Here is a 27395-nt window from a genome sequence, read left to right on the forward strand (position 1 = left end):
AATGAAAATACAACTATTCAAACAATCTGCACGCCTGAATAGCACCAGGGCAAAAGAGATAGTACTCTTTTTTTTTTTTTTTTTTTTTTGGATAATCAGAGTGAACTGATCATTTAAATGAAATGACTATAAATAAATCAAATCTCTTTATTTACCAGTGAAAAGTTGTGTGAAAATCTGTTAAGTGAATTATATATTATGCTAATGTGTTACGTTGTCTAGGTGCTATTCTGCCTATCTGCTTGAGTAATGTCACCTGTATGTGAAAGTAAGTAGAACAGAACTGCACCAGCACCACTTAGTGACTCTGTTTAAAAAGTAGAATATGTAAATGCTTTATGGCATTGACAGCACAAATTGTTATCACTCTTCAAAGGGACTCAGCTAATAGCTTTAGCTCCATTACCATTATGGATTTCTTAAAGGAGCCACTTGTGTTCTGCTATATATTATAGAACAGTGTGTCTTTTTTTCCCCCTGCTCCCAGTGTACTGTAAAAGCATGTGTTCATTTATGTAATGTTGGATTACTTTAGGGCATAAGGCGCAGATCGGTCTGGATGGCTCCTTATCATGAGTGTTTCAATGTGAATAATATGTGTACGAGGGGTTGTGGGTGGGTGAGGTCATTGTCCAGGGGTGGTGGTGGGCGGTGTTGAGGAATGATCTCAAGCAGAGATGCTCCATAAAGCCCACTCATAATTGTTTCCCTACTTGGTGTGCAGTCTTGCTCCATAAAGGTGCAAAGCCAAGGGTGCTCTATATGTCAGAGGAGCAGCACGCTGATGAATTACCTTTTAAAGATATCGGAGAGAAACGCATTTCACATGAAAGATGAGCCCAACACAGCGTACTGAGGCCCTGTCTGCCTGTGTGAGCATTTTTTCTCCCCAGGGGAAATTTGTCTTTTTCTCAACTGTCCAGAGAAGTCACGACATATCCTAAGTGTATAAATCAAAGAGAATTAGTTTGCTGTGTTTTCTTATCTCTGATGTCCCCGTTCTTCTGCTGAGATCACCTGCAGATCTGTGACTGTGTGCGTGTGTCTGTGTGTGCGTGTGTGTGTGTGTGTCTGTGTTTGTGTGGAGGGAGCAGTTGCTGGCAGCAGAAACATAGAATTTGGTCAGTTTTATTGGCCTTTATTGAAAGTCTCAGACTGACATACACTTGGGTGTTAATAAAGCAACCTTGCCTCTTAGAAATTACATTTATATACAGCTAATTCACCAAAGCATGTTATAAAAGAAATGTATTATGTTTTCTATATGAGGCAAGTCACTAAAATATTGACATTGATCAAATCAGTGCCAATATTCATTGTGATGTAATTCATTGGTTTTCTGCATTTGATCTTTCAAAACTGTAAATACAACACAATTTCACTTTCACTTTTTTCAACCTAAGTAGGCACTGGAATACTGGAATGATCATGATCAGCTTTAATGCAGTAAAAGTTTTCAGAAGTTTGAAACATTTATTCAAAATTACAATGTTTCTGTAGCCTAAACGAAAATGCTTTTATTGTGTAAATTTACTCTTAGTCCAGCCTAACCAACCAGTGACTCTGGTGCAATAAATAAATCTAGGAATCTTCATTTACACAAAAAACACTGCCTGTGAACATAATTCAGACAGAAATTACATTTGTCGCCACAAAACAACTGACAAAACAATTATATGTAAATGTAATTTCTAGGAGACGGGGCAGAAATATCCATACACATAGATCAGTAGATACATCAAGAGTGCACAGATATTCAGAAACGTCGCAAGCATATTACAGCTGTTTGAATTTGTGTGTGTGCATATGTGTGCGTGCGTGCGTGCGTGCCCACAGCCCTGGGCAGCAATTCAGATGATAATCCATCTTGCATATGCAGAGTTTGGTTGATGTTAGTCAAGGTAGCTGAGATGGTGCTCGCTTTTAAACCGAGGTCACAGGATGTCTCTTTGCCGTTGGCCTTTTTGGGACAGCTATCATTACAGACCCAGTGCCTCTCTGGATAAGAGCTCCCAGGACTTCAGATTACACAGGCTGCTGTCACAGCAACCTACTGTGATAGCTCATGCTTAAAGGATAATACGTTTTACAGATTAATCAGATGGCTCTTTGACCATGACGTATCGCATGGCCCAGATTAAAGTGAAATGCATGGTTCCTTGATAATCTCTGCACCAACATCAGGAAAATATAGCCATCGGTCCTGTGGCGAGTTTGAAAATTCATGTTCAGAATGGTAAACACACAGAAAGTCACACTAATGCCTTACTCTGGTTCACTTTTGCTAGTTCTTCAGACCATCTGGACTCTTGGCAAACTGCAGTCACTGTGAGATAGAGAGATAGAACATAAAGCTTTAATTTCTAATTCTGGTACAATGCAATTTCTGTGTATCAGAAATGGCATTGGCACTTCCTTCAGGAAAGAGGCATCACATACCCACATAACAAAATACTGAGGAGCCATTAAATTAATTAGATAGAAAATATTGTTTTCCAATAAATCAAATGTTATATTTAGTTCCAAATATAGAGCATTAAATACCATGAAGTTTTTTTACCAGTTATTGCAGTTGTTGACCCACAAACAAAGGACAAAGGTGATCTGTTTGTTATATAATATGAAAACACTTTAAATAATAAAATCTTTGACCTCAGTCATGTCTATGATTTTGCCATTTTCAATTTAGCAGTGAAGTGAAGTTTGTTTTGTGTTGCTTTTTTTTTTTTGCTTTCTTTCTTTCTTTCTTTCCCTCATGGGTGAGAAATTTCCTTTTTTCGAGCTGTGAAAGCAGCCACTCATTCGTGTTAATTTCTGTGTTGCTTTCCATCAATCGTCCTCCCCCTCTCTCAGGGTTTTTATGTTTATCCCCATCTGTAGGGCTCCCTCTATCCTCCTCCATTCTTCCTTTGTGTTTATGTCTATGAATTTTGAGAAAAACATGTTGAGGAGCTCCCCTTGGTGATGGCAGCAATTTGGCTTTCACATATTCTTATCCTCCAGACACCACTTAGTGCCTCTGTAGCGAGTGCATGTGTGTGTGTGCACGTGTGTTTGTGTGCATTTGTTTTACAGGATGCTAGAGAGTAATGAAACTTAGCGTTTGTTTTGAGCTACAACTTTGGAGAGAATTTGGCAAGGTGCAACAGCGCTTTAAGCTGAAAAGACGAAAACAACATTATGTCTTTAGTAACGTCAATGTGATTGCGTTTGTTCTGAAGCTTCAGCTTACAGCAAAGACAGTGAGCAGCAGATGGGAGAAGGTTGGTGGCATATTTCCTAACTCTAAACTGACAGCTCGTCAAAGACTGAGCAGTAATTGAAAAGCATGGGAAAAGTGGATAAAGATCATTTATTTGTGTGAAATTCAAACGAGGGGTTGAGAAAAGCTGGACTTGTCGGTTCAGAAGCTTATCTAGCTTCGGTTGGCTGAGTAATTAAATCAAAGAAGTGAGTGAAGTTCTCCTCAGCTCAGCACCTCGTCTTGTTTCCTCTTTAATCAGGTGGCTATTAAACCTCTGATTGCGCTCCCCATCTTTTGACTTCAGCTTAATTATTAAACAGACTGAAAGCCTTTTTAGTTTGTGTGCTTGTGTGTGCATGGATGCATATTGTCTTGTTTTGTAAGGATAGGAAAAAAAAAACAATCTGGATCAAAATGGAAAGAAATAGGTTGGTGTAAATACAATCTGAGTTACATGAGATTGAGGCAGAAATGTTGATGCTGTGGTAATCTTATTCCACCATCACCATCAGGGTGTTATTCCACTTCTTGGTGACTAGATGATGAATACTTTTCTCCACAACCACATATCCATTTTACAGAGTACCGCTTATCTATGAGATATATGTGACCATAGTTTTTAACTCATACAGTGATGTGTTTAGCCACACATACACAAGCAGACCAGTTCTTTTTTTCTTCCTCATGCACCCGTTTTTTTCCCACTCTTTACCTCTTTACTCTCCCAAGCACCAGTGAATCCTGGAACAGAGGAATATTTAGAATTTCTCTGCTTTCAAAAATTCAGATGTCTTCCACTTCCACATGCTGCAAGTGACATATGACCTCCTCCAAGGTCATCTGAGAATCCTCCTCTGCACTTCTCACAGGCCTAATGCCCTGCTCAGACACTACCGTCAGCCAAGCTGCCTGCATATATCCATTCTTATGTACTCATCTTACTGCAGCTGGCACAGACAAGGTCATTCAGAGAGCTGACCTTTGGGTTGCTAACAATTAAAACTTAAGTTTTGCACAGTGGTTAAACTATATTTAGAGCTCATTACATGATGTTTTAATTTTTTTTTTTTAAAAAAAGGGACAATTGTTTATTTTGAATAAAACAGGTGCACAAAAATCAGTAATATAAATCTGGATGTAAATCGGATTATAAAAAAGTATTTCCAGTGCCTGTAGTTAAAGCATTTATTGCTTTTTTTATGTATACTTTGAGGGACTGTGGCACGTAATCAGCAGCTCATTTGCAATTCCCTCAATTTTTTTTTCTGCTTTATATAACCAGAAGCATATTCTTTTGAATTCTGTGTTCATTGCAGTAGGACCTTGTTTACCAAACACTGGGTGAATAGTTTCCCCTTGCAGCAGAAATCTCAAAACTTTGGATCTATGGGAACATTAAAATCAATGTGAAGCTTAAAGTTTAGCTTCTGGTTTTGAAAAAAAAAAAAATCTGTGGTTAACTTCGAAAACAAACACTCTAACTGTATTATCAGTGCATTATTATGGTTCTTTCTGTGTGTAGCTCCAGTCATCCTAAATGAGTTAAACTGGACACAGGCTCTGGAAAGGGTCTTTATTGAAAACCGTCGGGAGGACAGCTCTCTCCGCTGGCAGGTGTTTGGCAGTGCGACAGGAGTGACACGATACTACCCAGGTAGGTCAGGGGATACTCAGGGAACAGTCTAACTCACACCACGATAAAGTCTAAAATTGACCCTGTGGCTCCTTAGCTGCAGAACATTGGCAATCTCTTATCAGATAACCGTACTGGTAACTCGATAGAATGAAATTATGATTACTTTGATCTAATCTGATCTGAAATATCCTACAGTGCCCTGTGTTGCCTATAACTTATTTTCTTCTTCTCTCCAGCTACTCCATGGAGGGCACCCAACAAGATTGATCTGTACGACGTCCGCAGAAGACCATGGTAAGTGCCATCTTTATAGAGACCCGTTATTAACGAGGTGTTGAGACTCAAAAGCGTCATATTAGTGCAATTCTATTTATTCTATTTGCCTATTAATGTCTACTGATCATATTATGAATAATTTGAAAAAAAGGAGGTTATTATTCTCATAATTGTAAACACTGAAATCATTTGTGATTTGATTTGTTTGGACTCTAGGGAGATTAAATGGTGAAAAAGTCTTACACTGGGGTTGTCCTGTAACCACTGATGTAGCTTACTGTACTTCTGAATGATGTTGGTTAGAATTACTTTACGTATATGAAGGAAGAGTTGGTTATGGTGCTGAGGAATTTATTCACTGATTTGCTTCAGACTTCAGTTTCAACTTTAATATTGTAACCACAGCAGATATACATTATAATGCACGCAGTATATAGACTTTCAAAGTGCAAAGTCTCAGTCCAGATGAGTTTTGGACTGAGTGACTGTTGGGCAGCTGAGCGTTGAGTGCACAAGGGGTTTGTACAGCTCAGAACAGACAGCCTCTATAACCAATATAAACAGCAGAAGAGTAAAAGTGCAGAAAATTGCTGAAATTTAAGTTGTCATTGCAACACCTGCGCTGTCAGTAGCAGCACTGTCATAATGTCTCAAAGCTGCTACAAAACTGTTAAACGCACTTGATTTTTATTGATCTATTGATTTATTTAGTGTCTGACATCAAAAATATAAACTTGTGGTCACACACTTTGCCACTGCATTTGCCTTTTGTTGTTATACTGATGTGCACTTTCTTCACTGCACTTCTCTAAAATACTCTCCACTAAAAGTAACACACTGTGTCCATCAGGGCAGGTATTACTGAAATTCCTTTCCTAAACCTGTTGTTTACTGACTGCCTTTCTGCACATTATAATAGCTTTGGGAAATGAAACACATATGAAAAATAATTTATATATATAATTTTTCAATCCAGTTTTATATTAGAATTCCTGTACAGTGTTTTGTCTCTAGCTCCTTTTGTGTTCTCTCCAGCCTGCAGCTAAACAAAGAATATTTTTTAATGGAATGAGATCAAAACATTTTCCTGACCTTTATTTATCTCAGCAAGTGATACTGTAGAAAGTGTTGTCTATTGGTACAAGGGCAAAACAAGATAGGGGCTAATGTTTTTGTTTAAAGTGGCCGCCTTCAATTGCAGCTCTCAGTTCAACATCTGATTCATGTATAGAGTGCCGGCACAGGTGAGTGTGACAGGCTGGACAGAACTAGGCTGCGTCAGGCCAAACAGTCTCTTCACCTACACGCCCAAGACTCCTGCCCCCACACCACCCACCCCCCTTCCACATTCAAGCTACCTGCCACTGTCACATCAGCTTTGTGGCAGCTCTGCCTGTTGCCTGGTTACAGGTTGGAGTGAACTGGACATAATCATGACAACGGTGTTGATTAGATCTGACCCCATTTTCCATCTCTGTCTTGGTCCAGCTCAACCTGAGTGGCTGTTTGAGGTCAAGCCAAGCTGTCAGACGAAGTCAACGAGCTCACACCAAACAAACAAAAGACAAAAAGAAATCTTTGCATTTCTGGTGAATTCTGAATGAAACTTGAAATCCTAAATACGCAATTTTGAGATCGTAAACTGTTGCACAGTCTGAAAGAGAATCAAGTGCTCTGAAGCACTGATGACCAAAACAAGAAACAAATGCCCAATAAACACAGGAACAAAACAGTTTGAACTGTTATAAAGATTAATTCACATAACAACCTAAAAACCATATACAGCTCCCATCCTTCTTATAGTATTATAGTTATAGTTATGTCACCTTCAAGAAAACACAGAGAGAATAATCAGTCAATCAGCAGCCATCATCAATTTAACAATGTTTTACAAATTGCAAATATATTCAGATATACTGTATAAGTAAAGAGACTTATTAACTGGAGGTTCTTGTTGGGGTGAAACTGCTCCCACAGTGCAATAACCAGACTGATGAGCTGTCCCTGACAGTTTAAGGTAACCACTGAAGGAATTCTCACTAGTGTTCCACTGTCATGTTGGGCAACACTATAAACATGAAAAATGTTGGAAAACAAGGCACCGCATAGCAGAATAGTTAGAAACATGGATTCTGCCTGTCAGTGCAATAACTGAAGTAGATCCGAGTTAAATTCTCTTACACGTTTTGATTGGGGGACTCTTACAGGAGACAAGGAAAGAGAAAGAGGAGGGGAACTGCTGGGCGGCAACATGTGCGACAAGGTTAGACAGAAGAAGGGGTGTATTTTTGCACAGAGGAACACCTTGTCACCCCCCTGGTCCTCCGTGTTTGTCACTGTCATTTTTGTCAAGCCTTTCCTCGTGTCGGTACCTTCAACGTTCCTGTGGCCAGTTGCCTAGCAACTTTTGCCCAGCCATGTTGAGTGGCGGGGCTGTGGCAGGGAGTGTCATGATATGTCAGGTCAGACGTCTGTGATTATAGTCTAACATGCTGTCTCCCAGAGTGACATTTTCTGGAGAGTTTGGCCAATCATGCACATTACAAAAACAGTCCACAGGAGTGAGCTAAGCACATCATGTGCACTTATGTGACAGTAACAGCAGCATCCTTCACAATCAGTATCATTATCAAACACCATGAGTGTTAATACACAGATGCTCGTACACGTTAAGATCAGCGCACCTCATGCAAGGAATTTGAATTCTCCTTGCTTTTTCTGTAAATAACTATTGTATGTATTTTTTTATTTTCTGAAGAGAATAAAACAGTATGTTTAAACAGAAACTGTAACTTTAATGTGTTTGTTTAAACTGTGTCTAAGCTTCAGGCATTTCACATGGAAGCAGTTAAGTGACATCTGAGTGGTGGCGTTGCCAGAAGTGTCAGCTTCTGTGGTGCACAACTGAAGCATATCATATTGTGTAGCCCATGAACAAGACAACAATTTCCCCTGTTTTGAACAAGTCTGCATATTGTTGCCTGTCAACAGACTAAGTAACATTTGTTAAACTGACGGTTGTGGCCATAAGTCAATTACAGGATCCTACTAAAGCACAGCATGACAGTACCACACTGTGTTTTAGTACAATAGACCCAAGCAATATCATCAGAAATAGCTAATATATCTAAACTTCAGTAATCTTAGTTATCATGAGCTGCTAGTCACACCCAACCAAGAAAGGCTGTAGAAGCACACTGAAGTTTTATTGCTTATTGATTTATTGCTAAATTTATTGGTAAAAAAAACATGTGATTGGTATAGGGAAAAAATGTGTTCTTATTTTGAAATGTTACATAGTCTTGCTTTAACTTTAACCTGTTCTTTTCAATGTTAACCCATTGTGTGCTATTTTATTCCACTCAAAGTGGAAACTACTGTAGCTAACTAGGCTAACTAGTCTCTACTCAGAAAGTGTCAAGTTACAATTTGCTAGCTAACATTAGCACTGATATCAACTAAACTGTAACTGTTTGTTCATGTTATTTCAGCACAGATGAATAAAAGTTTGAGTAGAGTTGGGGTAGTTACTTGTCAAACATTTCACATTTCTTATTTCTCCCCAATAAAAATAACAACTTGCAATATTAGGTTTCCTCATTCAGCTTTTGCATTATTTTTGCAAAGCATCCCCACCACCCCCAAAATGCCTCATGAGCTCTTTGAAAGCAGTGTTATTTTCAACTAAAACAAAACTGTTAACTTCGGCAGTTTTTCATTGCACGTTTGCTAACGAGAACTATGATGAAATGTTTTACATTTTTTCTTAACAAGTAAAAACAATAATATGAAAGATGGACAAATGAACATAAAGTAATCATCTGAATGCAAATTCTCACCACCTGCAGAGTACGGCTACACACTGTAACTCCCTGAGATGAACATACAGTAAATGGGGATAGAGGAACAACAATTCAGAAAGATATGGTGGAGCTAGTCCATGAATAGCTTTGTAGGTTAGAAGAAGTATTTTAAAAATCAGCCTTAAGATGTATATGCAGCCAGTGCAATAAAGCTAAAACACACATGACCTGGTCAAATTAATGGAAGTTGGTTAAAATTCTAGCAGCAGTATTCTGGATCATCTGAACACTTCGCAGGCGTGTACATGGCAGACTGGAAAAGCGAGCACTGCAGCAGGCCATCTGTGAAGATATGAATGCATGAATTATAACCTCATTGTCAGGTGTAGTTAATAATGATCTAGTGCAGAGATATTAGAAATCAGATTTAGTAGCCGCTTTGATATTGATACTATGCATGTAAATAATGTAAAAGCACAATCTTGCACATCCTCCCTCAGACCTGAGTTCTTTTCTTCTCACAAACTCACTGACACATCAGATAATATTGGCTCATATGACAGGCTGATACTTTACCTTCACAAACACTTCTATAGAATCTGCAACACACAGATGCAATCGCGCAAACACGCTTCAGTAGCATTCACACCCACACCATATTTGGGAAGAGTCTCCAAGTCAAGAATGTGATCTTGCATGGAGAGTGAAAGCAGCAGTCAGAATTTGTGGCTACAAATGGGCTCTCTCCCTGACCATCAGCCCCAGGAAAATTAATGGTCCAGTCAGCACACTTAATTGTCTCCAATTGCATTGACATTAATTATTAACATTTGTCCATTATATTGTCTGTTCATGTTATCAAGAGAACCGAAGCAGACGATGGAGTGAGCTACTGTAGGGTGAGAGAGAAAATTGAAGGGTGAAGAGAGAAATAACCACAGACAGGCATGGAGTCCTGTTAGCCAAGCGTTGCAAAGATCCCATTACCTCTCAGGTTCACAACAGCATGTAGGCTATATCACATATTGATTTCTTCAAAAAGTCAATCTAACCTCTTTGTAAATATTATGACTGCTGGTCAATCCTTAAAAGTTGAGGCTCCCCAAAATACCATTCCCCATATCAAGATCCCTGAGCTTTGCCTCCTCTATCTTTGCTTCTTTTCACTCTCTTCCTGGCGAATCAAAGAAAGACTGGCGTGCTATTGGTGAAACTGGACATGACACAAGACTAGCAATTTTTACTAAGAGTGCTCCAGTCAAAGAAATTGACATTTTAGTTTGAATCAAACCATAGGAGACTTTTTGTTTCATCTGTAAGAGCAGCAATAACAGATCAGTATTGGCTACTAATAATTTTACTAATGTATTTTAGTATGACTAATAAGTATTCCAGTATAATATGCATGACAAATTCAGTATTCTGTATTTTCTGTTCAGAAGGGAAAGTAAAGGAAAAATTAAATGTAAAATTGTATCTGTTCTTCTTAGACATAGTTGAAAATATAGAAATGCAAATGTTGGTACCAACACTACCAATAATCAACAGAAAGTGGAATAAACAAACGGCAGACAACATCTCTTTCTCCTGCAGGCTCTCTGGGCACCGTCCTCCTATATTTTTATCTTAATTCAATCTTTATTCGCCTGCCACACTAAGAGAGCAGCAGTCCATAAAATAATAAGCCCATCAGCACAACACAAATCCATACACACTTGGGAGAATGCACACGCACACACACACACACATACACTAGCAGTTTCTCTTTGTAATATACAGTTCTCCTATTATGGTGTGGTTACTCTGAACATGACACATGCATATCAGAACTCATACTGGTAAGAGCCAACACAGTACCGAAAGTGCTCTCTATATATCACACTCATCATGTATTTGTACTGTACAGTGCAGCCAATAAACTGTTTATAACAGAAAACAGAGAAATATGAGCACACTCCCGGATGACTACCATCACACACAACTACAAACTCACAATGGACTTTTCCTGCGCACTTAAACACAATAAAATGACTCCTAACCACTCCATGTATCATGCCACGTGTATCTATTGCATGTTTTAGAAATCTATGTAGTAGATAATTCCACCAATTTAAATGCAATGCACAACACTTAGTGGAATGGGTCAGGGTGCATAAACACAATCTCATGTTTCAAACACCACCACCACCACCCCCCACCCCCCCACCCCACCCCACCCTCCGGAGCCACAGTTAATGTATTGATTTTACAGCACTGCACTGTGATAAAACTATTTCATGAATTTCAATGAGACTCTTTTACCACATTGTTGAATATGTCATTGTGTTCATTTCTTATTTATGCATTTGTTTCAGCTTTATATGGGGGAAGGGGGTACTGGTGGTAGGTTGTAAGTGTGGAGTGGTTGTGAATGGTACTGCTTTAATCTCCTCTCATTTTGAGCAATAACCCATTCACCTCTGCATAAAGATCACGTCCACTGCACAGACGAACCAGGATTTATCTTGATTGCACATATTGTCACATACATATTTGTGATCGTATGAACATGCTTGTTCAGTTTAGTTAACTAGTAATATATCGCAATATGAAAAAAAAAACAATGGCTACTTAAACTTCAACAATGACATGTCATTTGCAATTAGCTATTAGCTCAAATGACATCTGGTACAGTCTGTGATATGAATTGCAAATCTCTATACTTTGCCTTTTTTTTTTTTACATTGCCTTTAGCTGGACCTTGTTTCACTGTGACAAATAGTTATTACTAGTTTGTCATTACAAATTCCTGAGATTTTACATAAAAACCTGTAGATGATGGGCAGGTATAAACAAGTTGAACAAGTTGAGGTTAGAGGTTCAACTTGGACTCCTACAATGCACAAATGCAACAGAGGAATCTAAAATAAAATGTGCTAACTAGTTATGATGGTTCAGTACAAATGGTCAGATGCTGACCATGACTTTCTCTGAATGGACACAGAGGCCATAGGTTGATATGTTGTGTCGATCGGCTGATGGCTGATGATTGCGTTGCTCTGGGGCAGAATGGGCAACAGGGCTCAGTTCAGCACCAGCCAGGCCCATCTGCTTGTCACCTGGCCTTGGCATGCAGGAGACTGGGTAATGACAGGGAAAGAATGGCATCAGTGGGCAGAAGCTGAGAGGTAATTACTGACTGGAATCCATGCAGAAACAACACATCTGGATCCATGAGTCAAAACATGGAGAATTATACACCGATACCAGCCTCAATTCATGATTTTAATCTGCTAGAGACCACATATCAACCTGGAAGCTAAAAATCCTTGACTCCATCTTGCTTCTTCTAATCCCGATGCTCTCTGCTCAGAGGCGCAAAGAAAATTCAATTGTACTTCAGGCAATGGAAAGGGAGAGAAAGAAGGCAGTGCTGATCTGCCTAGACAATCTGTGGGAAAGATTAGCCATGGCAGCACTATAGCTTCAGTACTGAGTGACGCTATCCTGGCTCGTGTGTTAGTCGTCGCCATCACTGCTTATACATTCCTCTTAAACCTATTACTGTTGATCATTGTTGCTGTTTTCACAGTTAGACGGACAGTTTCTGCTTGAAAGTGATATTTTCTCATCAGATTTTAGAGGTAAAGCTTGCAAAGTCTACTATTGTGGGATTTTACATTGGAGCTGACTTATAATAACTGAGTAATAGAAGTTTGCATGGCCTTATAATTAACATTTAGCCCCTTTAAAATAACTTCAAGTCCCATTAAAGGACCATTCTCCTTCATGAGAAATGGACTGACCAGAGAAGTTAATGAAATCCTGCAGTTGGTCTGCAGGCATTAGCCATCACTAAATGACCCTCCTTCAATCTCTAGACTGGGTGTCTACGTCCATGAGCCTGAGGGAGTGAAGACGTGGGCGTCATTCTGACCAAGTTTTCGTCCTGCATCGATGGTCGCTTTTACAAGCCCCATCCGCTCAAAAGAGAGAAGTTCCCACTGTATGGAGTCTTAGCTCTCCCTGCCTCTCCTTCTCACCCCCTCAAATTAAGATTTCAGTAATTAAATTGATAAAAGTCATGCATGCCAATATGCCTCATGGTTCCAGACCTGATTTCATACGCCACACAGTAGTGGAGAGCTGCTGAAGTTCTACCTTTGATGTGGCATTCTTTATTATTGAAAATAATTGGATTCCCCCCCCACCCCTCCTCCCCTAACACACACACATACTTTTTACCCGTGTTCACTCTGGGCATGCTCAGTTAATCGACCTCTTGTGAGGCAGCGTTGGTGCCGAGTCCCTGCTCTGTCTGGTGTCTTTCAGGCAGAATTTCAACAGGGGGGGACCAGGTTGTGGCTGCTTTGAGGCGTGTGCAGACAGTGTGCTGAGGGAGGTCAATTCAAAACAGGTTAGGGGTCATTCTGCAGGTTGGAGTGGCTTCTGCCAGTGAGCGGGAACGCTGAGACTTGTGGGAGAAGTGGCAAAGCCTACCGGGGCTCCGTTGCTCTACCGCCATATCAGCTTGGCCGGGCATAAGAAAAGAGCCTCTCTGGCCCACAGGCAGCTGGCTTCTCTCCACACTCAGCGGAACGGCTGATAATCAGCAGAAAGAGACCCCTGATGATTGCTCTGCCTCTGCCTAGGCGACTGCTAACTGCTTGCCTGCTCACTCCTCAGAATGTCAAACTAGTACTCACATTTAAAACTCTGCACCCCTTCCCAGTGTGCCATAGAAATGCTTATAATGTCCATAAATCTCAGCTCTCTTTGTATCAGGACTAAATGTGAATTTAATTGCCACTGGAACAGAATGAGGGAATTTTTAATTTCCCTCAGTATGTCATCCTCTATCAACTGTGGACAGATATTACAATATGTGTGCATCACTTCCAAGACACAAGTTGTCTGGCCTCACTAGTTTAGTGCCATCTCTGCCTTGTGGGCCTATGCTGTGCCATAGCTGACATGCACCCAGCATAGCCCAATTTTAGGAGTTTCTTTGCAGCAGAAGCATAATGGTCTTAAGCAGCTTGTGCCTCCTCCGACAAAGGGACCGCCAGAGTAAATAATGTGTTTGACACCCCACTGCCGAGTCATCAAAGGAGCAGAACATCAGCTATCTCATTTTACTGACAGCACTTAGCTCAGCACAGACTCTCCACAGTACAGGTCACCACCACTCAGGTTGCTCGTTGGCAAGTTTTCATAAATTTCAAATGACTAAATATGAAGCATATTGGAGTGTATGAGTCACCAAAGCGTGACTACAAAAAAAAAAAAATACATTTATGTTTATTTTAAAATCATTTGCTTTTCCATTACATCCTTACAAGAGTAGGTGATTTTATTTTTTGAAACACCTATCAGTCTCCTAAGCAATCAATTCAGGCAGAGTAAGGCAGATTATTTTACTACAACAAACTGACATATGATTTGGTAACACCTATCTGATCATCTTGATTCATATTGGGAATGCAATTTGTGACTTAAATTAAATTCTACCTAAAGTAAACATCAACAAGTGTTCACGTTTTTGGTGGCCTGTAACTGATATAACAAATGATATACAAACAAAAAACGCAAACAGGTACCTTGCTAATTTAACCATCATTTAATATCAAACAAAATGATAATATGTTAATATCAAAAATGTTTGATATTGTGTGGTTCAGAGGTTGTACAGCCGAGTATTATTGGGCTGTATTAGCAGAAGTAGTATTTTGAATATTAGTATTAGACTGTAAACTTGCAATTAATTTGGCTTGTACAGTAATTATTTGGAGTTGGCATTATTACTTTGTATAGAAGAGTATCTCAGTTGAAGTCAGACTGCAGTAGCTGTTGCCAAAACTGTGTGATGTATATAGTACAACTTATTAACTCTTCTAAGCACATAAGCCTTTTCTGTATTCTGTAGCTTAAGTGGGCTCAGCCCTGGTCGAGCCATATTATCATAGCTCAGCTCAATGTGACTTTGTGAATTGCACTAAAGGAAGAAGCTAAAGATTATGGGACCAAATTAAAGCCAGTTCTTTATGTCTTTTGTACAGGTATATCCAAGGTGCATCGTCTCCAAAGGACATGGTCATCATTGTGGATGTGTGAGTATCTCACTGCCTTCTCTTTCAACACCCCCCACCCCCCCCCCCGAGCTAGAGTGTTTGTTGTTCAAAGGGCACTAGTGCCACCTGTTGGTGTGGGGAAAGCCTAAAGGTAGAGGAAGATGATTGCATCTCTACTTCTCACCTTATTTAATGTCCACTTGCAATTGCATTACTGTCTAAAACATGCAGATGTGACTTTGAAATCATGCCTGCATATGGTGTAATTTTGTCAGAGAATGATACTGTTAAATTCCCAAAAATTTCAAATAATTGACATAAACAGGAAAACATGAAAAACATGTATGAAGCTCCCAAGGTTCAGACCTATCTTCCTATACCTGAGACTCTAAGGGCTTTGTTGCTTCTTTTCTGCAGGAGTGGAAGTGTCAGCGGACTCACTCTGAAGCTCATGAAAACCTCAGTTGTGGAGATGTTGGACACTCTATCAGATGACGACTATGTGAATGTGGCCAGGGTGGGTAGAAATCTTGCAGATCGTGTTTTGCAGTTAATAAAACAAATAATTCTTGAAAACAACAATAACACATATGTTGCATTCATGAAGCAGGTGGTAATCATGCAGGGAGTCAATAAACAGCACAGTGTGCTCATAGTGCTCCCAGTTGTTTGCTTGCATTCGAAAACATTGCACTTCCCTCATTACAGTGTATTTGCTCTCTCCGCATCACCGTTGTCCATGTGGGATTGTGTCAGTTCTGTGTGTTTCTTTTACTCTCTGCTGATTACCAAGCTACTGGACTAATGTTTAGTGGAATATTAATGTTATTCTCTATTGTAGGACAGATAGCAAACACACACACGGAACACATCCACAGCCTCAGTGTGGTGGCGCTATTTGGAGGCTTCCTTCAATAATCCTTCATAATCCATTGCTCTTTGCCTAAGAGCAAAAAATGAGCATGGTAATCTGGGTGGGAACGCATCTGATTTTCACCCTTATAGAAAAACTGAGTGCTTACACAAGCTTGCAATGAGTTATTTGCAAACACAAAAGACATAAATGACTGGAAATTAACTGAAAATAATGATCAAACATTCTTTTTTGATAAACTATGGCCTCACTTTCATTATGGTAGTATAATTAGTTAAAATAATGCAGAATTTTTTATAGCAAATTTTTAATTGTTATAGTAGATAACCAAGCTTGTTTTTTTCTCAATTCTGATTCCACAGCTCCTATATATCACAACCTTTTATGACACAAATGATTTGATATTGAAGGACCACTGTGATGGTTATTGAATATGTGGCTCTGAATGCTTTTGTCTTTGATTTTTTTTTTTTTGTCAGCTTATTTATATGTGAAACAACACAAGCCCATGAGATGTCAGCTTCACGCACATGTAATGTTTTACATCAGTCTGCCTTGATGTTAAATGTTAGCGGATTTTCTTCTTGACCTTCAAGAAGAAATGACATTTGAAACCTGCTATTACAGACTAATATTGTAATTATGCTTGGACACTGCACACAAGTAGAATATATACGCCACACACGCAAAAACATGCACACACACTTTTAGGCTAATTTGGTGGATGAGATGAGACAGATGATATTACCTTGGCTAGGTTTCTGTTCAGTGGTTTGCTCTGGTGTTTCCAGTGCACCTGTTCTTTGTGTGGAAAGTTGTAATTACCAGTGTTTACTGCCAGCCTGAAAGTAGCAGGGCAGCTTACATCTGCACACAGCCAAATCTGCTGCCATGAGCAACACACACATACAATGTAATAGAGAGAACACAGAAACACACAGTCTTACACCAGTTGGAAACTACTTCTTTTTAAATTTCTGGGGATTTTTGCCTAGAGAAGCTAGTGTACATATATGTTTTGTCATGCATGTCTTTGTATTTTTCCTTCTAGTTCAATGAGAAGGCCGATGCTGTGGTTCCTTGCTTCAGGACTTTGGTCCAAGCAAACGTTCGTAACAAGAAGATCTTCAAGGAAGCTGTCATGCACATGCAGGCAAAAGGAACCACAGACTACAAGTCTGGCTTCACATTTGCCTTTGAACAGCTTCTTAATGTAAGCCAACAAGCATTTCAGGACATGACAATGTTAGGATGAATGTTTGTCTGTGGCTGATGAATTGTACACTTCCTGCTGTAATTATATACTGTAGTTTCAGCATGTTACCCTGTCAGACTTACTGTCTAATCCAATTAATAAAACTGAACTTGTAGTGATAAAACAGTGCTGACAGTGAGAGGATCGGGTTTGTACAGTAATAAGACATTTTCAGAGTTCTGTCATTGTCAAAGGTAGGCCTGCTGTGTGGGTGGAGTGGAGCAACCAGCACAGTGGTGAGGTGCGTCAGCAGCAGGCACCCATGTGCTCTCGACACAGGTGCTGCCTCAGCTCCGTATGCTGCTGTGTATTTTAGGAGGCTGCCACCCTAATGGGCTCTGATGGGATGATTGATGAGCACAGCCCAGAGGAGATCAGCCACAGACACTTTATATTCCTCTGGTGGGCTTGGAGGCATAGAGCCAAGTGCTGTCTGCACCTACCCCCCACCCCATCCCCTCTTTCCTTTGCCAGCAGAATGAGAAATAAAACGGCCCCTTTAATCGCTTTCTGTGGCAGACTCAATCCCATGATTGGTAGCAGAAGCACAATAAAAATATGTAATTGTAGCAATATTATTTATCTTTATTAGAATCTTGTCAGATTCACATGCTGCTGTCCTGCATATCAATAGCAGCAGCAGAGAGGGGAGTGATATCAAAACTGAATGTTAAAAACCGGTGCATAGCTATGAGTGTGTAGTGCTGAAATGCCTGCAAAACTTCTAAACTCTGGAAAAATATACTTTTCATACAATATGTACATTTCAAATTAAATTTCCAGTATGAATCCCTTCCATCTATCTTATCTGATTATATAATGTTTGAGTAAACTACATTCACGGAATTAAATCAAATTAAATAAATCATTTTAGAGAGACAAACTCTCTCGCTCAGCTTTATTCATTCCAGTTACAGGATTACACATGACTAAAAAACAGCAGAGGGGGAAATAGAATCTCTATCATAGATAATAAACATAAAAAATACATTTAAAAAGCTCAAATAAACTTGAAAAACAGTCTACAATGAAATAACATTAAAAAGAAAATAATTTTATGCACAAGAGATTCTTAGCAGTTAATGAAATCTAAACAGTTACAGTAAGGTGGCCCCCAAAAAAAAGCTCCCATGATGAGATCCCATCTTAGAAACTACCTTTTAATGTGAATTGAGATAACCTGCATGAAATGACTATACTAAGCTAGTGTTTCTATCATTGCAATTACCCTGTCTTTGAAATCATTTTTAGTTATTTTCTAATGCCCTACAATAACTCTAGAAACCATAATTGTAACCATCACAATAAATGGAAATACCTAGTTCAATATACTTCTTCTATAGTAATTTTAAATCTTGAGTCAAAGAAGTGGCTGAATGATCAAGAAGGGTCCAATCAATGTGTATTCCTGCATACAGTATTCCAAGCATTATTTTTCCTTTATCAGTTTTAGATTTGCATTTTGAATGTTTATAAATGTACAATATTTTTCAACAATTCTAAACTCTCATAGACATATGTTAAATTGATATTTACATTTAGTTTTATTATTATGTTGTTCTTTATCTGTTTATACATCAGCCTCCATTTACAGGCATGCGCAGGAGGAAGTATAGTTACTGACAAATACACTGACATACCTGTTTACAGCTACATTATGCTGCAGTACGTTAGAAACCATGAATTATGTTTTGATGCTGCTTATAAATGCTAAATAATGGTGATTACCATCATTTCTATGTAATATTTGCATAATGTGTAAACTTCCTTCTACTTCATTGACATTGACATATTTCCCAAAGTACCACACTGGTTTAAATGAGGCTTGAGCCTGATTGCCTTCTATTATTGCATTGCATTTCCCTAACCTGTCCCCCTTTTTTCCCTTCCATTGCTTTTTTTTTTCTTTCTTTCTTTATTTTTTTTTTTCCTCTCTCTTCTCTCTTCATCTGCTGCAGGAGAGCAGCGCCCCAAGGGCCAACTGCAATAAGATGATAATGATGTTTACAGATGGCGGTGAAGATCGTGCACAGGAAATCTTTGAGAAGTACAACTGGCCCAACAAAACAGTGAGTCTGTCCCATAAAGCCATTATCTATTCATCTACTCGCTCTGTCGGTCCAAGAGATCATGCATGTCCATAAAAACTGTCATAGCAGGCCTTTTCTCTTTCTGTCTCCCAGCATTTTCTGCTGACAATGTCTCATTATAGCACAGGCAGTTGTGTTAGTTAAGCTGTCAGACATGCCAAGCACTCCAATCTGTGCATGTAACATCCTCTCCAAGCTTTTTTCACTTCTGTTTTGGCTGTTTTGATTCTGGCTTTTTCCTTTTGTGATTCATCTTTTTAGTTTTCACTACATCTTGGTCTGTTTCTCTTTCCTCTTTTTTGTTGTTTTGTGGGTGTTAACAACTATGACCTTCTGACTAATTAGCCACTTTATCATCAGAGCCTATAAAATTACAGCCAATAGATCCTCAGTTTGTTTCTTTGTTCTGATCTTGTTGTCACTTCCACCCTTCCAGTCTCCCCCATTTCACAGCCCCACCGATATTTATTCTGATATCCATTATTACAACAGTAGCCTTCTGACAGCTGCTGTCATTTAGGCCTAATCTGCAGTGAGACAACTCTCTCATTGCACTTTGTGTTGGAGACAGTTGTGTGAGTTGACTGGGAAGCAAATCTAATCATAGTCAAGATGTGTGCTCTGATAGGGAACTTTTCCCATCCAGAAGGGGGTTTACTGATGCTGTAGTAGCTGCAGAAACTTTGGTTTCTGGCTATTTTACTTCTATGTGCATTACTCTAGCAATTCCATCTCTTTTGTCATCTCTATTTCTATCCATTTGTCTTTTTGTTCATCCAGGTTCGTGTGTTCACCTTCTCTGTTGGCCAGCATAATTATGATGTCACCCCTTTGCAGTGGATAGCTTGTGCAAATAAAGGTAAGCCAACACACAATGTTTCTACTGAAGCATTTGTTTGCCTGTAAAATATAAAAAGTAAATAAGACAGAAAAGTAATTTCATACATGGATATATTTTTCATCATACTTAATGTGAGTTGGATGATCTTGAACAATATATTGCATGGTGATAATAAAGAAAACAAAAGCAAATATGCATTGTGGAGGATTTTGGTGACTGACATGGTCCAGGCTGTGTCCCAAATCACTCCTGATTTACCATACAGTGCATCATATTTACACTCCACCTGTTTTATTTGGCTGTCTGAATTCTGAGTGTGAAATTTATGCCCAATATATTCCCTTCAGAAATTCCCACAATGGAATAAAATTTGTCCATGACATGTAGAGCACTCTGTTAACAACCCCACAATGCAATATGTCACATTTTATACTGTAGATGGAGAAACTAGGAGTGCCCTGATAGCTGAATAGTTGTAATGCATGCCACATAACCACGATATACATGGTTCAAGTCCAGCTGGGAACCTTTGTTGCATGTCATAGTTTTTTACTCTTTCTCCATATTCCCTGTCTGGGTCTCCACAATACACTGTTGCAAAAATGCCAAAAAAATACATCTAAGAACTACAATTACAATTGAGCAACACTGTACCTTTCAGACCTATGTGCAGAATTATGTCCAAAATCTTAATATACCCCCTAATGAAAAATTTAAATATTGCTTTAAATCACTGTCACATTTGATTTCTATTAGCACACAGTGTGAAGACCAGGAGTACACAACAATGCAGGTGTGATCTTCTAACTGGTTTATAATGTAGAACCCACAGTTCCCTTTCCAGAGATAAACCGATGGTTTAAATGGTGCAAGGTGAAAGAGTCTTATATTTTCTGCCATTTCAAAGATAGAGAAGTTCAGATGCTGATATGAAATCAGTAAATAACTGTACTTGGTGAAGCACTGTTGCCTCACGGCAGAATGGTTCTGAGTTCTGAGCCAAATCAATGTGTTTGTCTCTATGTGTCAGCCTGGTGATAGACTGGTGAACTGTCTAGGGTGTACTTTGAATCTTACTCAATTTCAGCTGGGATCCGCCAAATATGTGTATTTGTGTATAACCCATAACTTAAAGAGTAACTTGACACCCTGCAATAATCTTGTTTTGCAGAGCTCCAGGGGTTTAATGTCCCATCTTTCTGCAGTCATGGATAGGTGCACTCCAGGACACTGTGACATTACTGTTTAGATGTGATTACAGTTGAAAAAAAAAAAAAAAAAAAAAAGATAGAAAATCACATTTAGGTCAACAGGCATGAACAATTCAACCAGAAAATAAAATAATAAAATTATAATAAAATATTTAAACCTGCCTGTGTAATTACAAGCCCATTATCACTAGGATTTCTTCAGGTGTCTGCCTCACAGTGCGTGATCAAATCAATATTTTATTAATCTAAAGCTGCCACAGTGCCTATAATAACCCAGAAAAACGGCAGCCCTGCCACTGACCGACAGTCTGACAACCCATATGACTCAGCTGCTCTTCCTGTTAGCTGCATTGTCTCCATGAATCTCATCTTTACTCAGCTCATTTTAGCCCAACCCAGACTATTGTTGCCTGGTTTTGAACTCTGTTCTTTTTTAATCCATAACCTACATCTGTTCCTCTCTTTTGTGGGTTGATTTAATATTGTTTCTGAGTGTTGCAGTTTTTCTGAAGCTATTCCTTTATGAGGCCTTTAGCTGTTTGTATGAAGCCTCGGGCAACTGCTGCTGCTGCTGATTAGCTTATTGCAAGTGGAGCCAAGTGCTTTAGAAGTATCTCCCCAGAAGTTGTTATTAATTAGCAGGAGGAGTCGGGTAGCAGGATGATTACCGTACCATCTCCCTGTCAGGCTGGGGAAAGTCCAGGATTACGCCTCTGTGCCAACATGTTCTCTGCTGTTTGTGACTGTTGTGATTACCATGCTACTAAAGGCTGTGCCAGCATAAAACAATAGAGTTGACATACCAGCCTCAACGGAGCTGTCCTCTCATATCTTCAGTAGTTATTACTCTTTGGTATCTTAGTCCAGCAGAGCCAGCTCCTTGACACATCCACAGGCCCTAACCCTTCACCCGTGACACAGTACACTTTTGACAAACTGCAGTAACACACACACACACAAGTACAAACACACAAAGGCTACTTGGTCATGCTAGCTGCTGTACCCACTTGTGCTTGCAATCCCTTCTTAAGAAGAAGGTAACCTCCCTGTGACTCTCAGGACAATGAAGCGTTTTCTCTCACACAGTTTAGAAAAATACTAAATACAAAGGAGAATTATCTTCAGAAAGGACTTCAGAAAGTAGTTATTCAAAAAAACTAATATGATACAGCTTTGGTGATCCTAAGACTTCTACAAAGTGGTACTTTATTAAAAATTAGGGGGGAAAAAAACATCCAATAAATTCAAGATAGCCTTCCAACTACACCATGGAATTAGTTTACTCAATACTGGTTTGTTGAGTAAACCCTCGAACTAAAAAGCCTAATCAATATTGTTCCACTATGATACAATATATTTTATACACCAGCTATTTGAACTACACCAAAAATTCAATTTCATTTATTTAAATTTTTATATATTATGTATTTGTCTCAAAACAAACCTGGATGATTTTAGAAATTGACTTTAATTAGTGCTGAGGCCTTATGAAAACAAGCATCACAGAAAATTGGTTATTGATTAAAATCATAGTTGCCCTTCACTCAGCAGATCTCTACTGTTAACCTACTCAGCACAGATGAGAACCATATCCTTACTCTTTAGTTACTGCCTGTATTTCCTCTCTTCACCTCTCGCTGAGCTTTACACTACAACCACAGATGTCACCTCGCTGGCAGACAGCCAAAAACATTGGAACGGACTACTGCTCTGAACAAAACTATAACAAATAGCTACACGCTTAGCATGACCAGAGATGCGAATGCGTGTGCACATCAAACGTGCAAACCAATGGGACAGAGAAGGCAAATCTTGACACAAACCACTGTGACAAAGTGCATAATGTATCAATATAATGAGAGTCATCTCTGCCTTTTAACATTCTGGGGATGCTGTCTCCATTTCACGGCTCTTTGTATAAACACTCATGGCCTTAATAACTTGGGGAGCAGCATGGTTATTGACCCAGTCGGTCACTCTCCTCCATTCCTAATCAGCAGCAGCAGTGCCTGGGGCTTAGCATTCCCAATGAGCCTCCACATTTACATCCTACAGCACAACCGTGAGTGTGGAGAGGTCAGTGGCCACAAGCTTTACCGTGACTGTGTGGTTGGAGATGATGTATCTAATAACATGGAAGGAGATTAGACTCCAATCTACAAATGAATCACTTTGTACACACTGCCACTGTTTGACTCTTGAAAACCTAAATCTCTCAGACACAGACATGCACAAGGAAAAAGCTGCATGCAAGCTATCTGTTAAAATAGTGTACTGATTCTCTCCCATAATCTTCAGGTTACTACTTTGAAATCCCATCTATTGGAGCCATCAGAATCAACACCCAGGTAAGCTGCATGGACATTCATGAATTCACAAAAACCACAATTTCAAACAAAAAGCTAGTCTATTCATCCTTTATCTTCACTTTGTTGATAATTATACAGATAATAGATACCTTTAAGAATAATGTACCATAACAAAAGTACAGAAGATGGCACAGTTGGATAACTAAAGAAAGTGACAGGTGGAGATCAGAATGTTTTTTTGGAAGCTGGGATGTAAAATCTTTCAGATCTGTTTCTCTCTTGCTGTCTCTCTTTCTCTTTCTTTCTGAGTGGTGTGTCTAACAAACATACACACACACCTCCAGCCATCATCCTCATTTGCTTGCGGTACTATGAGTGTCTAGAGGCCCGATTCTGTCAGATATTTGAAGCTAAGCAGGACCAGGCCTGGTTACTTGGACGGGAGTTCATTGTAGATGACCAAGGGCCATTAGCCTCAGCCAGTGAGGTAGCACAAACCAGTGCGGTCAGGAAGAGCATCCAGCGTAAAACTTGTGCCAGATCAATCATGCAGATCAATTGATTCACTGTGGCGACCCCTCATAAGAGCAGCTGAAAGAAAAAAGACTTTCTAGTGGCCCTTGGGATAACCTCCTCCCAGCTGCAGAAAGTGGCTCAGTTGCTGGGAGGTGGAGGAGCTGCTGCACAGCCCTCCTTCCCCCTAATTCCCTCCTCTAATCCCCCCACCTCCCGGTGAGCGATCAGGCCCCAGAATAGACTGTCAGCTGTTCCATTAACTCTGGCATATTTATATTGTGAGAAGTGACACTTACTCTAATAGGTTTTCTGAAGGTGGGTGACTACAGCACTCTGTATAGGCCTGGAAGACACACTGGGGCCGTATGTTATTTAACCGTACTCTGCCCTTCAACATCACACACTCATCGCATAGTGTCACTTGACTAAGATGACAACATTCAAGGAACAGATGGACTACAGATGGCAAAAATATTATTATATATACCATTCTGAGTCAGGCAATTATGAGGCAAGAGTGGAATAGTTTTGAGAATTAATGGCACTACAGTTTGTGTTTCTGTTTTATCTGTGACTGAAATGTTATTTTTTATTACTTATTTCAGCCATTCTGGCTTCTTTACTCAGTGGAACAGGCCAGGAATCAGTTAGGGTGTTTTGTCTTTGGGGGGAAATATACTGATGAGTTTATTCTGTGCGATCATGGTTGTTATGGTAGCAAGGCACACAGTAGCATTCAATCAACACTTAGTGGTGCTGCTGTTGTCTATATGGCTCTGGTTTCTTTGGACCACACATCTCTGGTTGCTGACTTCTTATGTTGGCTAGATTGTTCTAGCCAGGCAGAAAATTCCCCCTGTATCCCGTGAAAAGGTCTGGCTGTCATTGTCCTGATGGAATATCTCCCTGTGGCACGTTAAACCAGACTTTTATTGAGCTAATAATAGAATAGGTTACGCCTGTCAGCACCTCACTGTTCAGGCGATGAAAAACAAACGGTCAAAAGCATAATACTGAAATTGCTGTGCGCTTATACACGGTGCCCCTTTTGTGTATCGAGGATAGATACACAAAGGCTGGTGACAAGGGTCACAAATTTCCCTTTTCACTGCAAAATGGATGGAAATTTGTCATCATGTAAGAGCCACTAATGTTTTTAAAATGAACAGCTCCAGCTTCTCCTTATCCAGCTTTTAATTTTAAATATATTGTGTTGATACATAAAGATAGACATTAGGTGCTATAACTGCTAAATGGGATACTGCGGAGGAATTTGGGGTTTTTGTAATTGCTTGCAGACATATACAGTCAGTATAATTAAAGAATGATTGTTCTCTGTGGTCAATACAACTGAAAATTGCAGTGCAGTAATTCCATCCTTTATACTGTGAAGTTGATTTGTATGTCATGAGGTTACACACTAAACAATTTTACCAATTACACAACACAGCAAAAAAGACATGGATCAATAGACTGTTTACTAAAAAAGACATTTCGCTTGTAGGTGTAAAATAATATAGTGAATATGATGTACAACTAGTAGACTTAACCCCTCACCAGTATTCACAATCGCTGTGGGATATTCTGACAATGCCAGCATCTGGGAGAATGGCCTGTTTGCACATCGTGCCATTGACACCCTTAATGTGTTTTTAATAGCTCTTTCATAATGATGAAAAATGGCCTTGAACAGCTCAGGACTGGAGGCTTTATGACCCGGCAGCACCAGGATACTGCTGTTGGTGGCCCACTGGTTTATGTGGTGACAGCGAGGAGGCTGCCCAGGATCTTATAGTTTTATGACTGATGAAGCTCTTCCAGCTCTCTGCTTTTATCACCAGTACATGACGAGTGCTATAAACGTCTCTTTGATTATGTATGTTTATTGTGTGTGCTCATACTTGCGTGTGGTTTGACTGTTGCAGGAGTACCTGGATGTCCTGGGCCGCCCCATGGTGCTGGCCGGGCCCAAAGCCAAGCAGGTGCAGTGGACGAACGTCTACCAGGATGCTCTGGTGAGGGAGAATACTTACAAAGAAAGAATATTTTATTGATCAGTGCTTTTACAACCTACGTAAGATCCTCCAAATATAGAAATTAGTTACTAATGTAACTAATTCCACATCTTTATTTTACTTAGATATTGTAAATCATCAGTAATTTGTAGTCATCAACTCTTATAATTGTCTAAATAAATGTTAAACTTAGTATATAGTATATATTACTTACTTGTTTAAGACAAAATTCTACAATGAGCCTTAGTGTCAAACTACTATTTACTTGAATCTATTTACTTTAACTTTAATGTTCAGTTAAGTTATTTGCAGCTTTGGGGGTTTATTGATTTGGATATATGATTGTGTAATGTATAAAAATGTTTAAAAACATAAAACATAATTGAGTTTCTGTATTTTCATAGGGTTTGGGCCTTGTCATCACTGGGACAATGCCAGTCTTCAACCTCACTGCTGACAGTGGTAGCTCTCAGGTAAAAAAAAAAACAAAAAAACAAAAAAAAACAGAAGAAGAACAAAATGCGGAGCTTGATATGACCACATAAAGTTATAAACTTATTCAAACAGAGACAGGTGTTGAAGTAGCCAGAATGTTTTATTTTGCATCTCTCTGGTGGTGTTGACCATCATCTGTTATTTGTAATGGCATCCACCCAGCTGCTGCTCTTTTATGCAACAACTCCCCCCTGAGGTCACAACAGACATCACAACCACCCAGCTGTAGTATCTATTATCAGCCAGAGAGCACAGATACGCCCAGCTTTCAATATCCACAAGTATTTACTCTGAGCTTATCACACCGGCATGAAGCAGTGATGTTGCCACAAACTGACTCAGTTTAAGATAGACTGTAAAAAGATGGACTAATCAGATCTCACTCAAAGTGATAAGTTAAAGATGCCACGGAGATGTTGTTAGCACTCTTACAGCATCGCTAGCAGTTCAGTGTGATCGTCTGTTGGCAGCAGAGGTTGTGTGGATGGAATCCTAATAATTGGTTTGTGTTTTTTTTTCTTACAGAACCAGCTCATCCTGGGAGTGATGGGAGTAGACATTGCAATCAATGAAATCAAAAAGAAGACTCCTACATACAGAGTGAGCTGATGGACACTCAGTATCTTTCTTATATCACTCACATGTTAATGATTAATGAATCTCATTTTGAGTCACTCTTTTTCTGTGCAGCTTGGAGCCAATGGTTACACCTTTGCCATCGACCCAAATGGCTATGTCCTGCTGCATCCCAACCTACGACCTAAGGTAAGCCTGCCTGTT

General features: G+C 39.4%; 1 protein-coding gene across 2 annotated transcripts in view; it reads left to right on the forward strand.

The window, feature by feature from the left end:
- The window catches only part of cacna2d2a (calcium channel, voltage-dependent, alpha 2/delta subunit 2a), a 147012-nt gene that overhangs the window by 104664 nt on the left and 14953 nt on the right, over positions 1-27395 (forward strand). For both annotated transcript variants that reach the window (XM_026307475.2, XM_026307476.2), the window contains 12 exons: positions 4767-4898; positions 5117-5174; positions 14998-15048; positions 15427-15526; positions 16935-17096; positions 19097-19207; positions 20009-20087; positions 23579-23628; positions 26031-26120; positions 26525-26593; positions 27141-27215; positions 27306-27380. In XM_026307475.2, coding sequence (XP_026163260.1) covers positions 4767-4898; positions 5117-5174; positions 14998-15048; positions 15427-15526; positions 16935-17096; positions 19097-19207; positions 20009-20087; positions 23579-23628; positions 26031-26120; positions 26525-26593; positions 27141-27215; positions 27306-27380 — 1052 coding nt within the window. The remainder of the gene's footprint in view (positions 1-4766; positions 4899-5116; positions 5175-14997; positions 15049-15426; positions 15527-16934; positions 17097-19096; positions 19208-20008; positions 20088-23578; positions 23629-26030; positions 26121-26524; positions 26594-27140; positions 27216-27305; positions 27381-27395) is intronic.

This window comes from Mastacembelus armatus, chromosome 5, assembly GCF_900324485.2.
Source record: "Mastacembelus armatus chromosome 5, fMasArm1.2, whole genome shotgun sequence".
NCBI lineage: Eukaryota > Metazoa > Chordata > Actinopteri > Synbranchiformes > Mastacembelidae > Mastacembelus > Mastacembelus armatus.